Source organism: Apteryx mantelli, chromosome 17 (genome assembly GCF_036417845.1).
Source record: "Apteryx mantelli isolate bAptMan1 chromosome 17, bAptMan1.hap1, whole genome shotgun sequence".
NCBI lineage: Eukaryota > Metazoa > Chordata > Aves > Apterygiformes > Apterygidae > Apteryx > Apteryx mantelli.
Genome location: NC_089994.1, coordinates 20,187,383 through 20,203,949, shown reverse-complemented (window position 1 = coordinate 20,203,949; position 16,567 = coordinate 20,187,383). Strand labels below are relative to the sequence as shown.

Sequence of the window (16,567 nt, the reverse complement as noted above, 5' to 3'; positions counted from 1 at the left end):
GGACTAAATAGTCCTAGCCTGCTTAGTCATTCCTTTTAAAGAAACCATTCCAAATCTTTGATTACTTTGTGACTGCCCTTTTCTGAAGCATCTTAATTTCCAGCATGTCTTTCTTGAAATGAGGGGATCAGAAGTGCATATAGTATTCAATGAGAGAACAACCCTGAACTTATGAAGTGGCATAATTGTTTTCTCTGTTCTGTTCTCTAGACTTTTCCTTCTCATTCCTAATACCTGATTTGCCTTTTTGACTGCTACAAAGCATTGAACTGTTTTCACAGAGGTCCCTACAACAGCCTCAAGATCTTGTTCCTGAATGATAATGCTCAGCTCAGAATGGACCACCTTATACATGTGAAGCTACCATATGTTCTTCTCTATGTGCATCACTTCACATTGAAGTTTATGCACAAATTTATTGTCCAGTCAGCTTTGTACTATCCTGAAATTTGTCTGCCCTCATTCTTGCTCCTCTAAATAATTTCCCATCAGCCAACTTCACTAACTCTCTGCTCAGAGCTTGTAGCCCTCAGATACTGACACAGCTGATACGTTCTATTGCCTGAAAAAGAATGAATCTTTTAAGAACCACTTCAAAAAAATATGCCCTCAAATCATTTTTTATATGGAAGTTTAAAGCTGTAAATGTTGACTGTCTTTGTTCTACGTGGCCTACTTTCTATTTCATACCCTTCATTGCTTCCTCTCGGTGGCATTATGCCAAAGAAAGCAATCACCAACGTCAACACAGAGATGGTAACTGAGGAGTTAAAAGTCTCTTCCTGAACCTTTTGGAGTCTCCTCCTCCTCCTCTGGTTTCCCAGCAGTGCTGTGTACCTGGCACTTTAAAGGCACCATCAGAGCCTGAGAAGCAAAGGACAAAATGTATCCCTTATGTCCATGACTGTTTGAACGCACCATCACCTTGGATAGCATAACATTTGATAAAAATAATGAGATCTCTAAATGTTTAGGAAGCCCCGACTTTTCTTACAAATACCTCCTCAGAAAATGAATGTGAGGGAGGCATCAACCTGCAGAATGAGATCCCTCAACTCTACCTCTGTAGCATGGGAAAGCCCTTGAGATTTCCTTTGGGAGCTGCAGAATGCAGTTGAGGCTGTCCCTGAGTAGGTTACTTGATGCAACCAGTCTGGCAACCCTCAGCCTCAATGCACAATGTACCCAACAGTCAGCTGCTTGCCACAGTGCTAAAAATAATTCAGCCATACTCTCAACCAGGTTGAAGAAACTATTTATCCTTTACCTCCCCATCAATGTACTTCTCCAAGCAGATGGCACAGTCAGAGGTAGAGCTGCTACTGAGTGTGTCCAGTGCTCCACAGCTACCTTCTCGGTGTCCCTTACTTTTGGACTTAAACTTCCTGGTTTCCATTTTTTCCAGTGCTTGCACTGCAAGCCTGTTCATAGAATTCTACAAAAGAAAAAAAAAAAAAAAAGGGAAAAAAAAAAGGAAGGCAACACTGTGGCATAGGGATTGTAGGAGCAGAGAAATGCCACCATATCAAATTAACACATCTCACCAAATCACATCAGGTTCAGACTGCTGTACAATTTCATAAATTAAGCAGGGAGAAGGCTAACTAGAATTTAGATCAGAAGCTTCATGAAAAGAATGTATGCCACCTGCATGAGTGAGAATGATGAGCTAATTCGAATTGAAACAGGGTAAAGGTGCACACAATTGGGATACACTGCAATTGCTTAAATGATAGGCAGCAACTATTTAAGGCATCGTATAGAACTCTGTGAGGAACTTTTTCTTAATCTGTCAATATTGACTGTAATGCCCCATTATGGTATTACTACCATAGTACTAGAGGCAGTATTTCAGACAAGAATTAAAATGAAATGTTACTGAATTAGCTATATCATTTCAGTCTCCTCCCCCCTCAAAATTTAGTTTATGAACATCAATAATGGAAGTCTAGGAAGACGGTGAATTGTTTTCGTTTTACTGTAGAATGCATCATCTCCCTTTCTAACACTCCTACTACATGCTGTTGGTCCATAATATCTTGGATTACTATGCAAGATGTGCAAGTGAGGAGCTCTAAGCACCTACAGTGCTTTGCATTCCTTTTATATATATATATGTATGTATGTATACTGGACAGCCTACAACTACAAGCCACAAAGTCCATTAGCTTCTATTTGCTGTCCCTTTCATGTCTGACAGGAAAAACTGAAAATATCTCATCTAGAATTATTCCTAACCAAACTTTTTACCTTGCAGCCTTCTCCCATTAAGAATCAAAGGATGTCATTCTATTGAAAAGAGTTGCAATTTCTTTGTAACCCTGATATTCCTTCCACAATATAGCAACAAGACTGTGGACTTCTTTTGAAGTACACCAATGCTACTGATAATCAACCTCTGAACAACCAGAAACACTCTTCCCTTCCAAAGGCACTTCTAAATCCACTGCTTCCACATATCCTTTTCATTTCAAGAATTAACTGAACAGACATCCCAGTTCAATGCACATCTCCTTTAAAGACATTTGTAAGTCTTTTCAAAAGCTCTGCATCCATGGATAAACCCCTTTCCACACAGATGGTTATTCTAAATCAATGTTCTGCATTTCAGAAGTAGTGACCAAGTTCTGTGAAAAAAAAGTAAGAGACAGCTATCTTCCAGCATTCAATGAATATATCGTTAACTGGTCTTACCTGACTACGTCGCTGTTTCAGTTTGATCTTGACAAGAAGAATGAGGCAAACAAGAGACACAACCACAAAAAAGGCCAGGAAAATTCCCATATCAAAGTACTCGGTGGGTTGCTTAAAAATTAAAACAAAAATATTAATTTTTCCTCTCCTTAGATCATATTTAAATCTATTGTTCCTTTCTTTTCTCTACTCTCTCAGTGGTCAGTTTACATGTACACAGTGCCAATGGCAAGAATCAAAGCACACACTGTCTTGATCATTCACTATGACTCTATGAGACAAAACCAGGTGTTCATACTTTATTGCAAGTGAGTGAAATACGGAGATTGACAGTCATGGGATGTCAGTTTTATAGCATCTCTGAACTGATCCTACAAAAACGAGTCATTTTTCCCCAAGTGAATCACACTAATACAAATTTTCATGGGTTACTGGTTTGCTTGCACACATATGGAAGCAAAAATCAAAGTTTGAATCTTCAGCAAATTGCCCACTTCTCATATACTTCATATTTCTTAACAAAAGAATTCCGTAAGAATACAACAAAAATGAAATGGAAACTGGGTAATGGCTGATCTTTAGGTTTGTTTTGATCATGTAAACTACATGTAGGAAGTGTTCCCGAGAAAAAAAATCTCAGAAAAACTATTTTATATTATAAATATAATTTTCAGATACCAAATACTTAACCCAAATTTAAAATACTAAATAAGAATTATTAGTCAACACTGGGAAGACTGTCTTACAAATCTGAACTCCCAGGAGTGTGCAATAATTAATTTATTTAGGAAAAAGGAAAATTAGTATATAAAATAGTTGGCCATTTACAAATTAAAGAGGATCCTTATGAAAGACATCATGGGTCACACTGAGGATGCAGTTACTTAATTCTATTTAGAATGTAGAATAGAATTTCGCATCTATTGGTGATCACAGGATGCATCAAACATCATCTTCCCAATCAGTGCAGTTAACAAGCACTGCATGAAAAAGCAGCAGTGTAATACATGTAATACCTAGATAAAGTTTCTTAAAGTCTCACCCGTGGGGCGCGATGCTGAATCCTTGCTCGTGCCACTTTCTGCTTATTAACTATGTTCATTAGCTTAACAGCATCAGCACCTTTCACATACACCACTGGTCTCTTCAGGGGGTCTTCTGAGCCCTGGTTCAGCTAGAACACAAAGAAATAACCTACTCAAAGGCACATTTCAGGACAAATAACTCTTTTGGAGAAAGGAGAGAAAAGGAAAGGAGTATGAAGATGGAAATAATTCAAGCATCAGTTGTTCTTTTCTAGCACAACCCTTCACTTAAGTGTTCACACATTCAAGCCTGAATTTAACTTTTGAATTAACCTGATTTTTTAATTCAATTTTTTTACTGACCAAAACTAAAATGCGAGTATAAGCAAATGTTACTTCTGAACAGCAGCTCAACTTAAGCGCATTATGTGCCAGTGCATATTTTAATACAGTAATAAATTAAACTTCATAATGAAGAATAAAAATCTGCATTATTCCAATAAAAATCGGCCTTGCAACTCTATAATTTTTTGAACCTTTTGTTATTTCAACTTCGAAGTTATATGATTTATATACAGATTTCTTTGGCTTTCTGAACAATCTCATGTCAAGAGCGTGAATTCCTACCTCTTAGGTTCATTGTACCTTGCCCATTTACTCAGGTCTGTAATTTCTGGTGCTTAATTCCACAAACTCATTCAAGCAGTTATTTGGGTTGTAGCACTTACTAGAGCTACTGAGGGAGGCATAGATAGCTTAATTTGCCCTGGAGCAGCCTTCCAGGTCCAGCTGAGCTCTTTTGAAAGGCCAAACCATAGAATCCGAGAATAATTCAGGTTGCAGGGGACCTCTGGAGTCCAACCTCCTGCTCAAAGAAGGGTCAGCTCTGAGATCAGACCAGGTTGCTCATGGCTTTATCCAGTCAGGTCTTGAAAACCTTCAAGGATAGAGACTACAAAACTTCTCTGGGCAACCAATCCAACCAATCTGCTGAACTACATACCAGAGTGAGGAAGAGCAAGACAAGAGAACTGTTCTGCTACCAAATGGCGCACACATGGTAAATTCAAACAGCCTATTCTGACCCAAAAGAGAAATCCTAACGCTGAGACTGACTGATACGAAATAAGCAATCCACTGACAAACAGATGAAGACAGTACAGGGGAAAGGAATGAAATGACAGGAGTTTGAGCAGATCGAACAAGAGTAGCATATGGCAGCGATACCGTACCTACTGGCTAAAGCATGACTAAGACATGCAGAAATTACCAACTGGCTGGTCTATCACTCTGCTTACAAAGTGCTCTACTTAGTAGGTCCAGATAATGATGGTAGATTTCATAGAGACTTTAAAGCAGAACCTTACCAGTATTTAACTGGGCTTCTGAAAAACAGATCAAATTATTTTGTGAGAGAGATGTCTTCTGAAGAGCTAAAAGCTAGCTCACATACTAGAATCCAACCCAGGGATTCTATGTGTCTACAAGGCCTGCTGGCCTAAGGCCAAATCCAATCACTATCTTTAGGTTCCCTGACACATACTCTCTCTCTCGCTAGGCTTCTTGTCTAGGAAATAATTAATTTGCTTCGCCAGTAGCTTTTGCACATTGCTAGACTTTTGCTACACATGACGTTCTGGATACTGTTACTCCTCTTCAAACTATGTGAAAGTAAAACCAAGAGACAAATCAGACTTCACAGAGCAACTTCTAAAAATGAAGCTTCATTCTTAGTCTACAGAAAAAGATATTCAGATCAATGGAAAAACAAAACAAAAAATCTGCATGTAAAGCCTTGCACTTAATTCTTCAGCATTCAGAGCCCTTTCATTTGGTAGCAATATTGGTACCAAACTGTCCAAGGACAATCTTCCCGGTCAGTCCTGCTTCATGTTTCTGTTTAATGGCTGGCAGGAAGGATCACCTTTTATAATCTTCCAGTCCTCCTTTTCAGAGTACTCCCCCTTAGTTGTTCCATTGATTGGTTACAAGCAGATCTGGGAAAGCTTCCTAAAGCAGCAGCTCCCCTCACTGTGCTAGGATACTTCCATTTGAACGAAGGATACTTCGGATCAACTCATGTCAGTTTTTCCTCCATTGTTATCCATCTGTCATTGTTTTCCACAATTCTATTCCAAGATGGAGGTTAAAAAAAACATTTTCAAATTTCATCAGCATCAGTCTTGGATTCTGAAAATGGTCAGCAAAGGTGATTTCAGGTATGAAGATGGTATAAGCCTCACAATGCACAGACTGTCTCAGAATCTCTTAAAAAACATTTAAAATTGGGTGCAGTGGAATCAGTACCTTTTTCAGGGATAGCTCTTTGCAGATCTCTCAGTCCATTTGACATGCAGAACTAACCTGATCTCACTTTTCTTTAGAGATTTAAGCAACAAGACAATTTAGCACAAACTCTGATCTTGAAAAAATACTTGAAGTAATAGGTTTTACATGCTTTCAAGCACCTTAGCACAAAAAGTAAACATTTTTTTAGTGTTTCTTAGAAGGAATGACTGCCAAGAGGCCATTGCTTGTGGAACTCTTTCTCAGAGTGCCAAATCATACTTATTTTAAAGACAAATTAATTATCGTCCCCTCACGTCAAGGGTTCTGAAGACTTTGGCTGAGAATTAAAATGCATGAAACACAAGTGTCCAGAGCAGCATGAGAAGGGAGCCAAACAACTAACACTTACAGTTACAGTATGAAAGCTAGATAGCTGTAGCCATTCACCTCCTGTTTGTGTATGTTTGCATAAGCTGCTCCTCTGTCCTCTAACAGAGCCTACGTTGTCAGCTGCTGCACTAAGCCACTAACCTCTTCCCTGTTTACTGGTACCAACATTTTCAACTGTCCACTAGACCGGTTTCTCAAATTTGGTGGATAGTTGCACCCAGGTTACTGTCAAGAATCAAGGAAGGACAGCTACTACTGGTAGAGGGAAGGGAGCAGGAATCACTGACTCAGCTTCATAAGTTCAGAGCAGAGCTGCTGAAAGTAACTGCAAAATGTAATAGAGAGAAAATACCGGTGTGTGTGTGTGAATAAACAGATTTCAGCTTTGTGCAGATAAATTTTCTGTGTACAAAAGGGGAAAAACTGTCCCTGAGAATGTTTGCCAGATCAAGGCTGTAACCTTGATGCAAAGCACAGTTCTCAAAGCATCCATTGCACAGGGTCTGCATTCGTTTGTCCAACAGATGCTCATTTCAGCTTTTTTAACCTAAACATACCCTACTTGTCTACCAAAGATGTAGCCCAGAAATCATCAGCTGAGGGGAAAAAAAAATGTTTAGAACTTTTCTAAGAATCTTGTTTAGAACAAGGTTTGGAAGCCATTTTGCAACCTCAAAAATAGTGGTTGCTTGACAGTGGCTGCTTCCAGTGAGTATTATCAGTCGCAAGCTGGGTAGGTCCAAACAGACAGCATTTTGTACACAGAGTTGGGCAAAGAGAACTTCCTTAACTAAATAACGGGCCACAAAAATCTGCCTCTGTCCTTTCTCAAAACCCCAATCCCAATCCCGGATTCTCTGTTCTAGCAGCAGGCAAAAAAATACCTCCCAAACTTCCCTTTTTCTTTCATATTCTCAACATCTCCATTGCTTCTTGCCTGCCAAAAGAGGAATAGGAAAACCACAGTGCCATGTTACCCTGCGTTAGAAGCAGTATGTCTTCACGTAGGTGTGCTATGAGACGTTGCACGCTCTCAAGTCTTACCTCAGCAGCCCTAAGAACAGCAAGCCCAGAGGGTGAATAAAGCTAGGCCCTTCTTCATACCTGATCAATGGCATCTGGGTTTTCAGAAACATCAAAGATGACTGCTGTGGCTCCTCGCTGCACTGCTCGTTTTGCCTGCAATAGGAAAGACGGCATCCTCAGTTTCACCCCAAAAGACCACCTCTTACCTCAAAAATGACTCCTCCTCATCTCCAGACACCAAACTTAAGCGTGTGGTTTAAAAAAAAAAAAAACAAACCCCAAACCACTCATAGAATAATTACAAATATAGGAGTCACTGAACCTCTACGGAGTTCAGTTAAACTTCAGTATAGCTCCTACAGTGTCTCTGCTCCTTCCTACACAGACTTCTTCACCAAGCTTTTAAAGGAATTCAGATGAGATTTAGACCCTCTAAAGACTTTAAATATAATAATTCTTAAAACTAAATTATGTTTTTCTTCCCTCTATGTTACTTTGAAGATCACACTAAAAGGTCCATAAAAAACAACCTTTCCTGTCATTTGGGGTAGAGAGCCAAGCTCATTATTGTAGGAAATAAACGTGGACCAGTTTCTTTACACCTTTTAAGTCTCCTGGGTCATACTCCCTCGCAGTCACAACAAAATCTAGAACACTGCAAACCTTGTGCAAAGTGCCTTTTTGTCCTCATCAGAGGATACTTCTCTTTCTGACCATTAGAGGTCAGAAGTCTTGCATGCAACTCTTCTTATGCAAATAAAATCAAACCTACTTAAGCATAAGGCTTTTCTACAAATACACAGTTCAAAACTGAAGTCACCAACAGCACAGAAGAGGTATTAGAACATATTAAAATCCTCTGGGATACAGAAAACAATGTTTTAACCAGTTTCTGCAAGTGTGCCTCTGTACATTCTGCTGACATGTTGCTCAGTGGCTCCATAAAGCAAACATTCTCAATATCTTTTCAGAACTGTCACTACTTCTGTTGGATGCAGAATGCAAACAGCTATTTCTCCAGGCAATGACAGCTACCACCATCACAGACTAAACAAGAGCACCCTGGCTCTTCACAGAGACAAGCATACCCTGAACTTAAATCGAGATTATAAGATAAACTTATAAAAGCGATGAATTATGAAATACCACTCAGTGTTCTTGTAAAAAGAATGTTGGCCAGGACAGGGCTGTTAGTTTGAACATCTACAGGACTTTTTTTTTTGCGCTATTCCTGGATTTTGTTTTCATTTTAAATCTAATAAAGCACATCAGACAGCACCTGAGGGAAACTAACTCCCAAATGGGGTCTCTGTCTCAGCCCAGCAAATATTCATCCCCTTTGAAGTCAGCACACCTGGCTAATCACTAATAGCTGTCAGGGAGGAAGAGTTTAAAGGAATCTAGTACACATTCTCCATTGCAGAGACATGGCCCTGAGGTGAAAGCTCACCCAAGTTTCCCTAGAAGGTGCTTTTTACAGACACCCAGTGCTTGCAGAACTCTTCAGGACATTTAGACTGTTCTTTCAGGATGGTCAGTTGACAAGCAAGGTACTTCTGATCTCATAAGGTATCTTTGAAGAGAATTTGTAGCTTGGTTCAGAAAAAAGCCTTTGTTCTGTGAACACAGTGAATGAGTAGTTCACAGCACAGCACTTCATCGTTAAATTTCCACCAACAAGATGCAATCTGTATTCCCCACTCTGCATTGCAGAATCATAGGTTAGAGATGAAAAGTACCAATTGACTTCAAAAACTGTGCTGGAGAAGTTATTTTTTTCCCCCATTTATCAAACTTAAAATTAAGCTGTATAAAACAACAGGAAAGAATCCCAAGTAATATAGCCTGAAACACTTTCTATAAGACTCTTCAACAATAGTATCACACCTGTCAGGAAGATTTCCCTTACTGTTCTGCCTGAATTTTTCCTCCCTCTATCATTTACTCATAGTAAATTTTATTTATGCCGACTAGCAATTGAGTGACAAGTCAATACTCAGAAGAAAAAATTACCATATGTCATCTTTAGTATCATGGTATTTTTTGGTACCAGTATTTTGAAAGACTCAAATAGTATCATTCATCATTACCACAGTGCTCCCTTTGCTGTAAAATTACTAAATTCCACTCCACTGGGAGGAGCACAGTATCAGCGCTGTGTACATTTATGGGGGCCCAGTGGGGAGTGTGTCCTTTTTGGCAGATGAATAGACAAAATGAGCAACAGACATGTGTCTTCCTGTCCTAAAACTAGTGACTGTCATTCTAAAATGGAAGTTAAGTACCTCTGAACCGCATAAAGCACTGTGAGCGTATGAACGCAACGAACTCTGGCTGTAACTCTGTCCTACAGCTTCGTGGAGAGCTGCACTTCTGAGCTGTCTCTAAGTGCTGATACTTGCACCCTTTGCAGAAACTTTAACGCACTCAGCCTGCTGGATGAAGGCAGATTCAGACACGTGTTAAAGTACCTCCTCAATTCCCAACCCTAGCAGTAACACTAGAGGCAAAGTCAGTGTGTTCCCAGCAGCACTGCTGCGCAAGCCCCTGGAGCAGATGCTGTCCTGACAGGAGGTGGACAGCCCCTGCTCCCCCGCTCCGGGCTGGGGCAGCGTGCAGGGAGCGGGCGTCGGGCTAGCGGCGTGCCGCTTCCCCTTCTTCACCAGCCATGCTGAGCCAGGTCAGCTCCAGCCAGCACCACCCAGCAATTTTTGCCAGGCCCCAAGCAAAGGAAGAGAGCGAGAGCGCTGCGCAGCCTCCTACCAGCAGTTCCCCCTCAGCACATTGTCCCGCTCCCCATCCCAGGTCCCAGCCATGTCCCCGCTGCCGAGCACAAAGCTGAAAAGCGCCCTGGCGGGCAGCGGGCCCGGTCCCTCCCCAACTCGGCAGTGCTGAGTCGCAGTCGCGGCCGCGGCCGAGTGGCAGAGGCGTGCGAGCAGGCCGGGCCCAGGCGCAGGCTCTCGGGGCTCCTCGCCTTCCTCCCTGCCGCGCAGGCGGGCGGCCTGGCCCGGCCCGGGCCCAGGCCTCCCCGCGGCCCGCCTCAGGAGCCCTGGAAAGCCTCGCCACCACTGTGCCCTACTTCCCTACCCAAAGGAGGATCATGTAGGACAACTAAAGCCAATACGGGTTTGAAAATACCCTATCCGCCTGTCAGGAACTGGGACAGCTCAAAAGAACGCAGCAAGTTAAGTCCCACTTATAGACTGGGATCATTCTAACAGGCATGTGATTTTTCATTTTAGGCTGTTCAACATTTAAAGACTGCCCCCGAAAAACTTTTTTTTTTTTTTTTTTTTTTTAAAGCAAAGTGGCCAAAACCTAAATCAAAAAGAAAGACACAAGTTGGAAGAGGGGAAGAAAAAAGTTATATAGGTGCATTCTTTACCTTCATAATATCTAATATCAAACAAACAAAAAGGCATTTCCTCAATTCAATTCCCATGCAATTGACAGAGAGCAGTAAAGGTGCAGGGCCATCACTTGCAGAGATTATTTCCCTTCAGTGGTTAAAAAAACCCCCAATAAACTACTGTCACTACACCCCAGTACTACTACTCTTTCCTTTATCAAAGACCAGTGCAAAAAATTATAACCACACTTTTAGTAATTCAAATGATCATTCTTTGTTGATAAAGACTACAGCCTCCCAGTCTTTCCCTGCTTGCATGCAGAGTTTGAAAGCCTGCACTACAGAACAACGGACTCTGACCTGTTTGCTCTACATGGCCACTAAAAGCAAGTGTCACCATTGTAACTTTTTATGTAAAGCACTTCTACGTCTGGATTGGATTGGTAGGGAGGTTATGTATGCTCTGTATACATCAGCAGCATATAGGGCTCAATCATGCAAAAAGACTCATCAGAGGCGCTTAAGTGCTCCTTTTTCCTAGCAGCAGGACTGGAAATGACATCTTTAGCAAGCCCTGTATTGGCAATTTACAAATTCTTTTGTCCTTAAGTACAAAAATAACAAGCCACAACAAACAGGTTAGATATAAGTAGCTCTCTATAGGATAGAGACAAGTAACCTGTTGTCTTACTTGACCAGCACAACCTTAATTTACTGTCAGGAATCACAGTAAGTTTTGTGGAAAGGAATTATGTTCTTTACAGGGGCATCTGACTGTTACAGCATTTCCCCCTTTCTGTGTTATATATAATGATGTACAAATTATGGTTTGTACTTGCAACCTATGCCACTGTATCTAGGTGTTGTGGTTGGGAACTGCCTTACTTAGGCAAAAAACCTCTCAAACCATTTCTGGTAGAGCACAGATGGTCAACAAGGGAGACCTGACAAAAATCTGGGTGCATACAGATAAAAAAGAGAAGTCTTCTCATTTTCTACTTTCATTTTTAGGAATGAAGTTCCAAATGTGGAATGTCTGTTCCTACAAGGAGTCCTCTGGTATGCATCTCTTATCCTGATCACAGCTGGTAGTCCCTGGGATATGAAGAAGGTTCGTGCTGCTCACAGGGAGGCCCTCTTTTCCTAAACGAGCTCTGACTCAGCTCCCTAACTCCTGCTGCCCAGATAAGGGTACTTCATAAGGCAAATTACAGCTTGAATCTCATATTGCTTGTTGTGTGAACTTGGAGATAGCTATGGATACATTAGGTCTTCGTTTCCTTACCTCAGTCCCACTTTTAAGCTTCCTCAGCGTCAATTACAATCCACTGGAAAGGTCCTCACAGGTCTGGACACTTACATAAGGAGCAAAAACCCCTCCAATTTTGTTTTTCAAATCTGAGCACTGAAAACTTTCACAGATTCCTTCCACAGGTTTCAAAGTGCCCCAATAAGTACAGCTGCAATACAGCCAGAATCACACAGGCCAAAGAAGACAGAGCAACAACCAGCACTTTTGGCGGATGCAGATAACAGGCCATGCAAAAGTAGTCTATATTGCATAAATTTGCTAGAGGGGAGGAACAAGTCTTTAGAATTGCTGAAGGGCAAAGGAACAGGAAAGAGTCTATTAACAGCATGGTAACATCTTGGAGTGGTGATACAGACGGAGCAAAAAAACCCCACCACACCTGATGAGGAAAGCAATATTTGTATTTAAAATTTATCCTAGCAATCTGGAGTAACAAAAGCAGCAAAGGAAACAGAGAACTTAGTCTACAACTGCAATGAGCATTTTCAGCAATGTATTGCAACTATAACAGCAGCAAATACTGTAGGCTGTATTCCAATATCCATTCTAACCTTTTCTTTTGTTACTTATATACAGATTCAAATTCCACTTCCACTAATGTTTTTCTATGTTGTTTTCAAGTTTTATGATTTTTTTCTCCTGAAAGTGCATGCAAAATCAGCTTATCTCAGAACAGCATATAAACTTTTCTTGTTCTGTAGAAGGAAATATTTGTATTTCTTCTTGATAACAGAGTTAAAAGTAACTACACCTGAGTATTTTTAATATTAGTGCCATTTAAAACTAGCATTGTCAAATCTTCAAAAGTTTATTTTTTTTATACATCTTTGATGTAGCATACGGCAGCTAAAGGTGCTTCTGCAATACTTCATTTAATCATAAGCCAGGCATGGAACAATCATGCAAGTTAGTAGTGTTTTCCCCTTAAAAAACAAAAAGAAAACAAGCTGCAAAAATCCACTGTCTTGTGTATCAACAATACTATAGAACTATAGGGTTTGAGTTAAACTTCAAATTTATAATTTGAGATTATCACCTGGATTATATCATCTGTTCCCTATGGAAGAAGATGACAGTAGCAGAGAAACAAAGGCAATCAAGCTCGTGAACTAAGAATGCTGTTAAAATAAGCAGCAAAAATTTGTACTCATCTACACCATAACATATAGAGAACACACACCTTGACTGTAACCCCTATTAGAGTTTCAGCCAGTTTAGGAATCTTTTCAAATGACTCCTTGAATTCTTCTTTGTAAATGAGCATCTGCCATTTGCTATAATTTATTCAAACACCAGGTAGATGTTCGAATATCTTTCCTAACTGAATGCTGGATGCAGGTGCCTCTAAAGCAACCAAACTGATCAGGGATACAATACTTGCCTCTGAATCTGCCCCTCCTCAATTCCTGAAGCATCCCAAGCCTCCTACTTTATCAGAGTCCCTTTGCTGAAGAAAACATTTGCCTACTTCATACTCAAAGATGTGAACAGTAGTATACAGTGTATTTGTTACACATTTTTATAGGCCTTTTATTTTTATTGCAAATACGTTATACTGATTTCATCTATGTTTTTGTAGTGTTTCAATTCACATAGAGATTCTCCTATCACAGTTCATAGAGAAGGCTGAAGAAAAGTTACTTGAGGAGTGTTGGGTCACAGAGACCTATTTGTTATGAACTCACTGTTAATAATCATTATCAGTAAGATGAACATTAAATACTATCTGAGATGAAAACGTGAAAGAATTTACTAGCCCCTGCAATCTAGAGAGCATGAGACAAAACATATGACAGAAGTATGAGGAAAGTATCTCTTCACATCTCCAAGCCTGAGGAAATTCTAGTTATTAAATCTTTCTATAGTTTTCTGAGGTAAAGAACTCTGCACTCCCTTCCTGTGGGCCAGACTAATAGAATAAGGAAGCAGCAGCTTGCTTAATGAGACAAACTTTCAACCCAGGTGGCCAGATGATTATTAAACAGGTGGACCATTTCCTCCCATTCATTCCAAACAGGCAGGAGGACAGCAACAGTCAGAGCAGCAAGAAAGCCTGCCACTTACTGACACAAGGACCCGCAATGCTTGCTGTTATGAACACTTAATAATCTCAGAAGCATCTCCTGCTCTACTTTCTAGTATGACCTCATTCCAATAAATGTCAGTTCTTATGCAGCACTTGTGAAATCAACATAAGAAAAAAAGCTGCTTAACAAGGTCCCCATTTAAGAGAAAAATCATACCAATCTCATTAGCCTTTATTCACTACGCTTACTTCCTTTGCCCAAGTCAGAATTCCCTCACAATAAACAGCAGTATTTACATGTGAGCACAGGACACTAATCTGATGGGTTGCAGGGAATGAATAAATTACAGATGAGAGAGGGAATGAGGCTTGGAATCATAGGTGAGGAAAGCAAAGTTCATTAAGCACTTTTAGGTCTGCCACTTACATAAAAATAGTAATGCATTCCACATAAATAAAACAATAACTTAAACCCTTTGTTGAAAATAGCTATTGGTAGAGCCAGACACTATATACTACATATAAACAAAAATGCTCTTTTTAATTTTTTTAATAAACATTCTAGGCACAACTGACAGGCCGAAGAGAGAAAAATATGCTTTAGAAGTATTGGCTGCCTATGTGAAACCTCAGATATATCCTGCTGTTTTAACACTATGTCCTCGCAAATGCTATTCACATTGAGAATCACATATCTGTTTTCCTGGATTAGCCTCTATAGACCATCCTACTCTAGAAATTTTCTTCCTGGAACACAGTACGCTGTAAATAACAAATGTTAACTATAAATATGGTATATAGTACATTACAGAGCTGATTTATTCTCTGAGTTAAGAAAATGTTAAAGATGGGTGTGAGGGGAGAACTGGGCCATGGTTTAGGTAGCAAACAGTACAGATGACATTGAACAGTTTTAGCAAACTAATTTTATTCCGTCAGGTGTCAGCATGTACTACTAGCTGGTCCTCCAAAATGAATGAGGCAGGAAGCAGAAGAGTAAGGATACAGTATGCAGGAGACAGTCCTATAGATCCCAAAAGCAAAACACTACTTTTGGTCAGAACTGAGGAAAGCAGCACAGCTGCAACAGGTATAACCAAGTTTTTTTTGTTGTTGTTGTTGGTTTTTTTTAAACACTGCTATTGCTGTTTTAGGCAGAAAAACTGGTAATTGGTTTGCCCAAACACTGTGCAGAGACAGCTGAGTACAACAGTCAAGAAACTTGGTTTATGCATCCTTGTTTAGTTAAGAACTGAGCCAGACTGACCAAATTTGCACTCCTTTGTCAGTTTTTGAGGTTTTTCCCCTTCAATTTCTTTATGAATTAATAATCATGGAACTTGAGGCATAATCTGTTTAACCCAGCACATCAGACCCAATATGCCATGTCAGGACTCTCCACACTGCAGGGTTAGGGGTCACTAATCTGCCAAAAGAGTGGGATTATGTAAACTGCATGAGATGGAATCCCTTTTCTATAGCTAATTCTTCTGTCAGCTGTCTTTGATCCTCTGAAATACGCAATAAGCCTCTCACATAGCATATTGGTAATATGTAATCACCACTCAACAGCAAGCAGTTTACATAGTCTGTGACTTAAAGGAACATGATTTTTGATGAAAAGGTCCAAAGTCTTACTTTATTCCTTTGGAAAGTCAGGTCAAGGCTTTCAACAATCTTGATTGCTACGGGATACAATCAGAAAGGGACCAGGTTTCCTTTTGTAGTATTTCATCAAAAGAAATGATGTAGCAAAAAGTAGCAAAATCTGTTCCAATAGTCTTTAGCACTCACAAAGCAATTGATTTGCACATTTTCTCCACATCGACAGCAAGTGAGACCACAAAGACGTCAATATTAGCAGAGCTATGATACAGAAAATGCTGTAATAGGCTCTAGAATATCAGCTTTTCTAGTCACCTTCTGCAGACTTGTCCTCATTTGGTTTTGTTCCATTAGCAGAGGGCAGCTTTGGTACTGAAGAAAACATTCATGAGCTTTTATTATCAGAGTTTGACTTCTGCAGAGGCTCTAAGTTTTAAGGAGTCTTCAGTTAAGTGTGGGTAAACCCAGGAAGGTCTACACATGAAAAACAGATCACCTAGGTGGCTAAAGCATGGTCCTTGTATGAAATGCATGATATATCACATGAATCTCCAGGGTTGACAAGCAGGTTTTGCCACTACCAGTTTGCAATTTCAATCAGTCAAGTAGCATTCAGACTCTGATGCTATGAAAGCCCTAAATTTCTTCAGAAGAGAGGTATGAGTTAAAAAAAAAATCCTATTAAACTGAGCAGTGAGTACAAACTGCACCTCCATTCTACGGATGGCAGCTATAAGCATGATGCAAAAGGTTCACACAAACACAACTGTAGATTTTCAATATTTTAAAAACAGTATCACTTGAAAGTAGGTAATAAAATCCAAGAGTTTTGTGACATGATTCTGACTTCT

At 40.0% G+C, this 16,567-nt stretch overlaps 1 protein-coding gene across 1 annotated transcript in view; it reads right to left on the bottom strand.

Moving 5' to 3' along the window:
- ZNRF3 (zinc and ring finger 3) overlaps positions 1–16,567 on the bottom strand; it is a 108,555-nt gene that overhangs the window by 7,425 nt on the left and 84,563 nt on the right. The window contains exons 3-6 of the mRNA XM_067306817.1: positions 7,503–7,577; positions 3,737–3,868; positions 2,695–2,805; positions 1,268–1,435 (exon numbers count right to left, since the gene is read on the bottom strand). Of these exons, the coding sequence (XP_067162918.1) occupies positions 1,268–1,435; positions 2,695–2,805; positions 3,737–3,868; positions 7,503–7,577 (486 nt within the window). The remainder of the gene's footprint in view (positions 1–1,267; positions 1,436–2,694; positions 2,806–3,736; positions 3,869–7,502; positions 7,578–16,567) is intronic.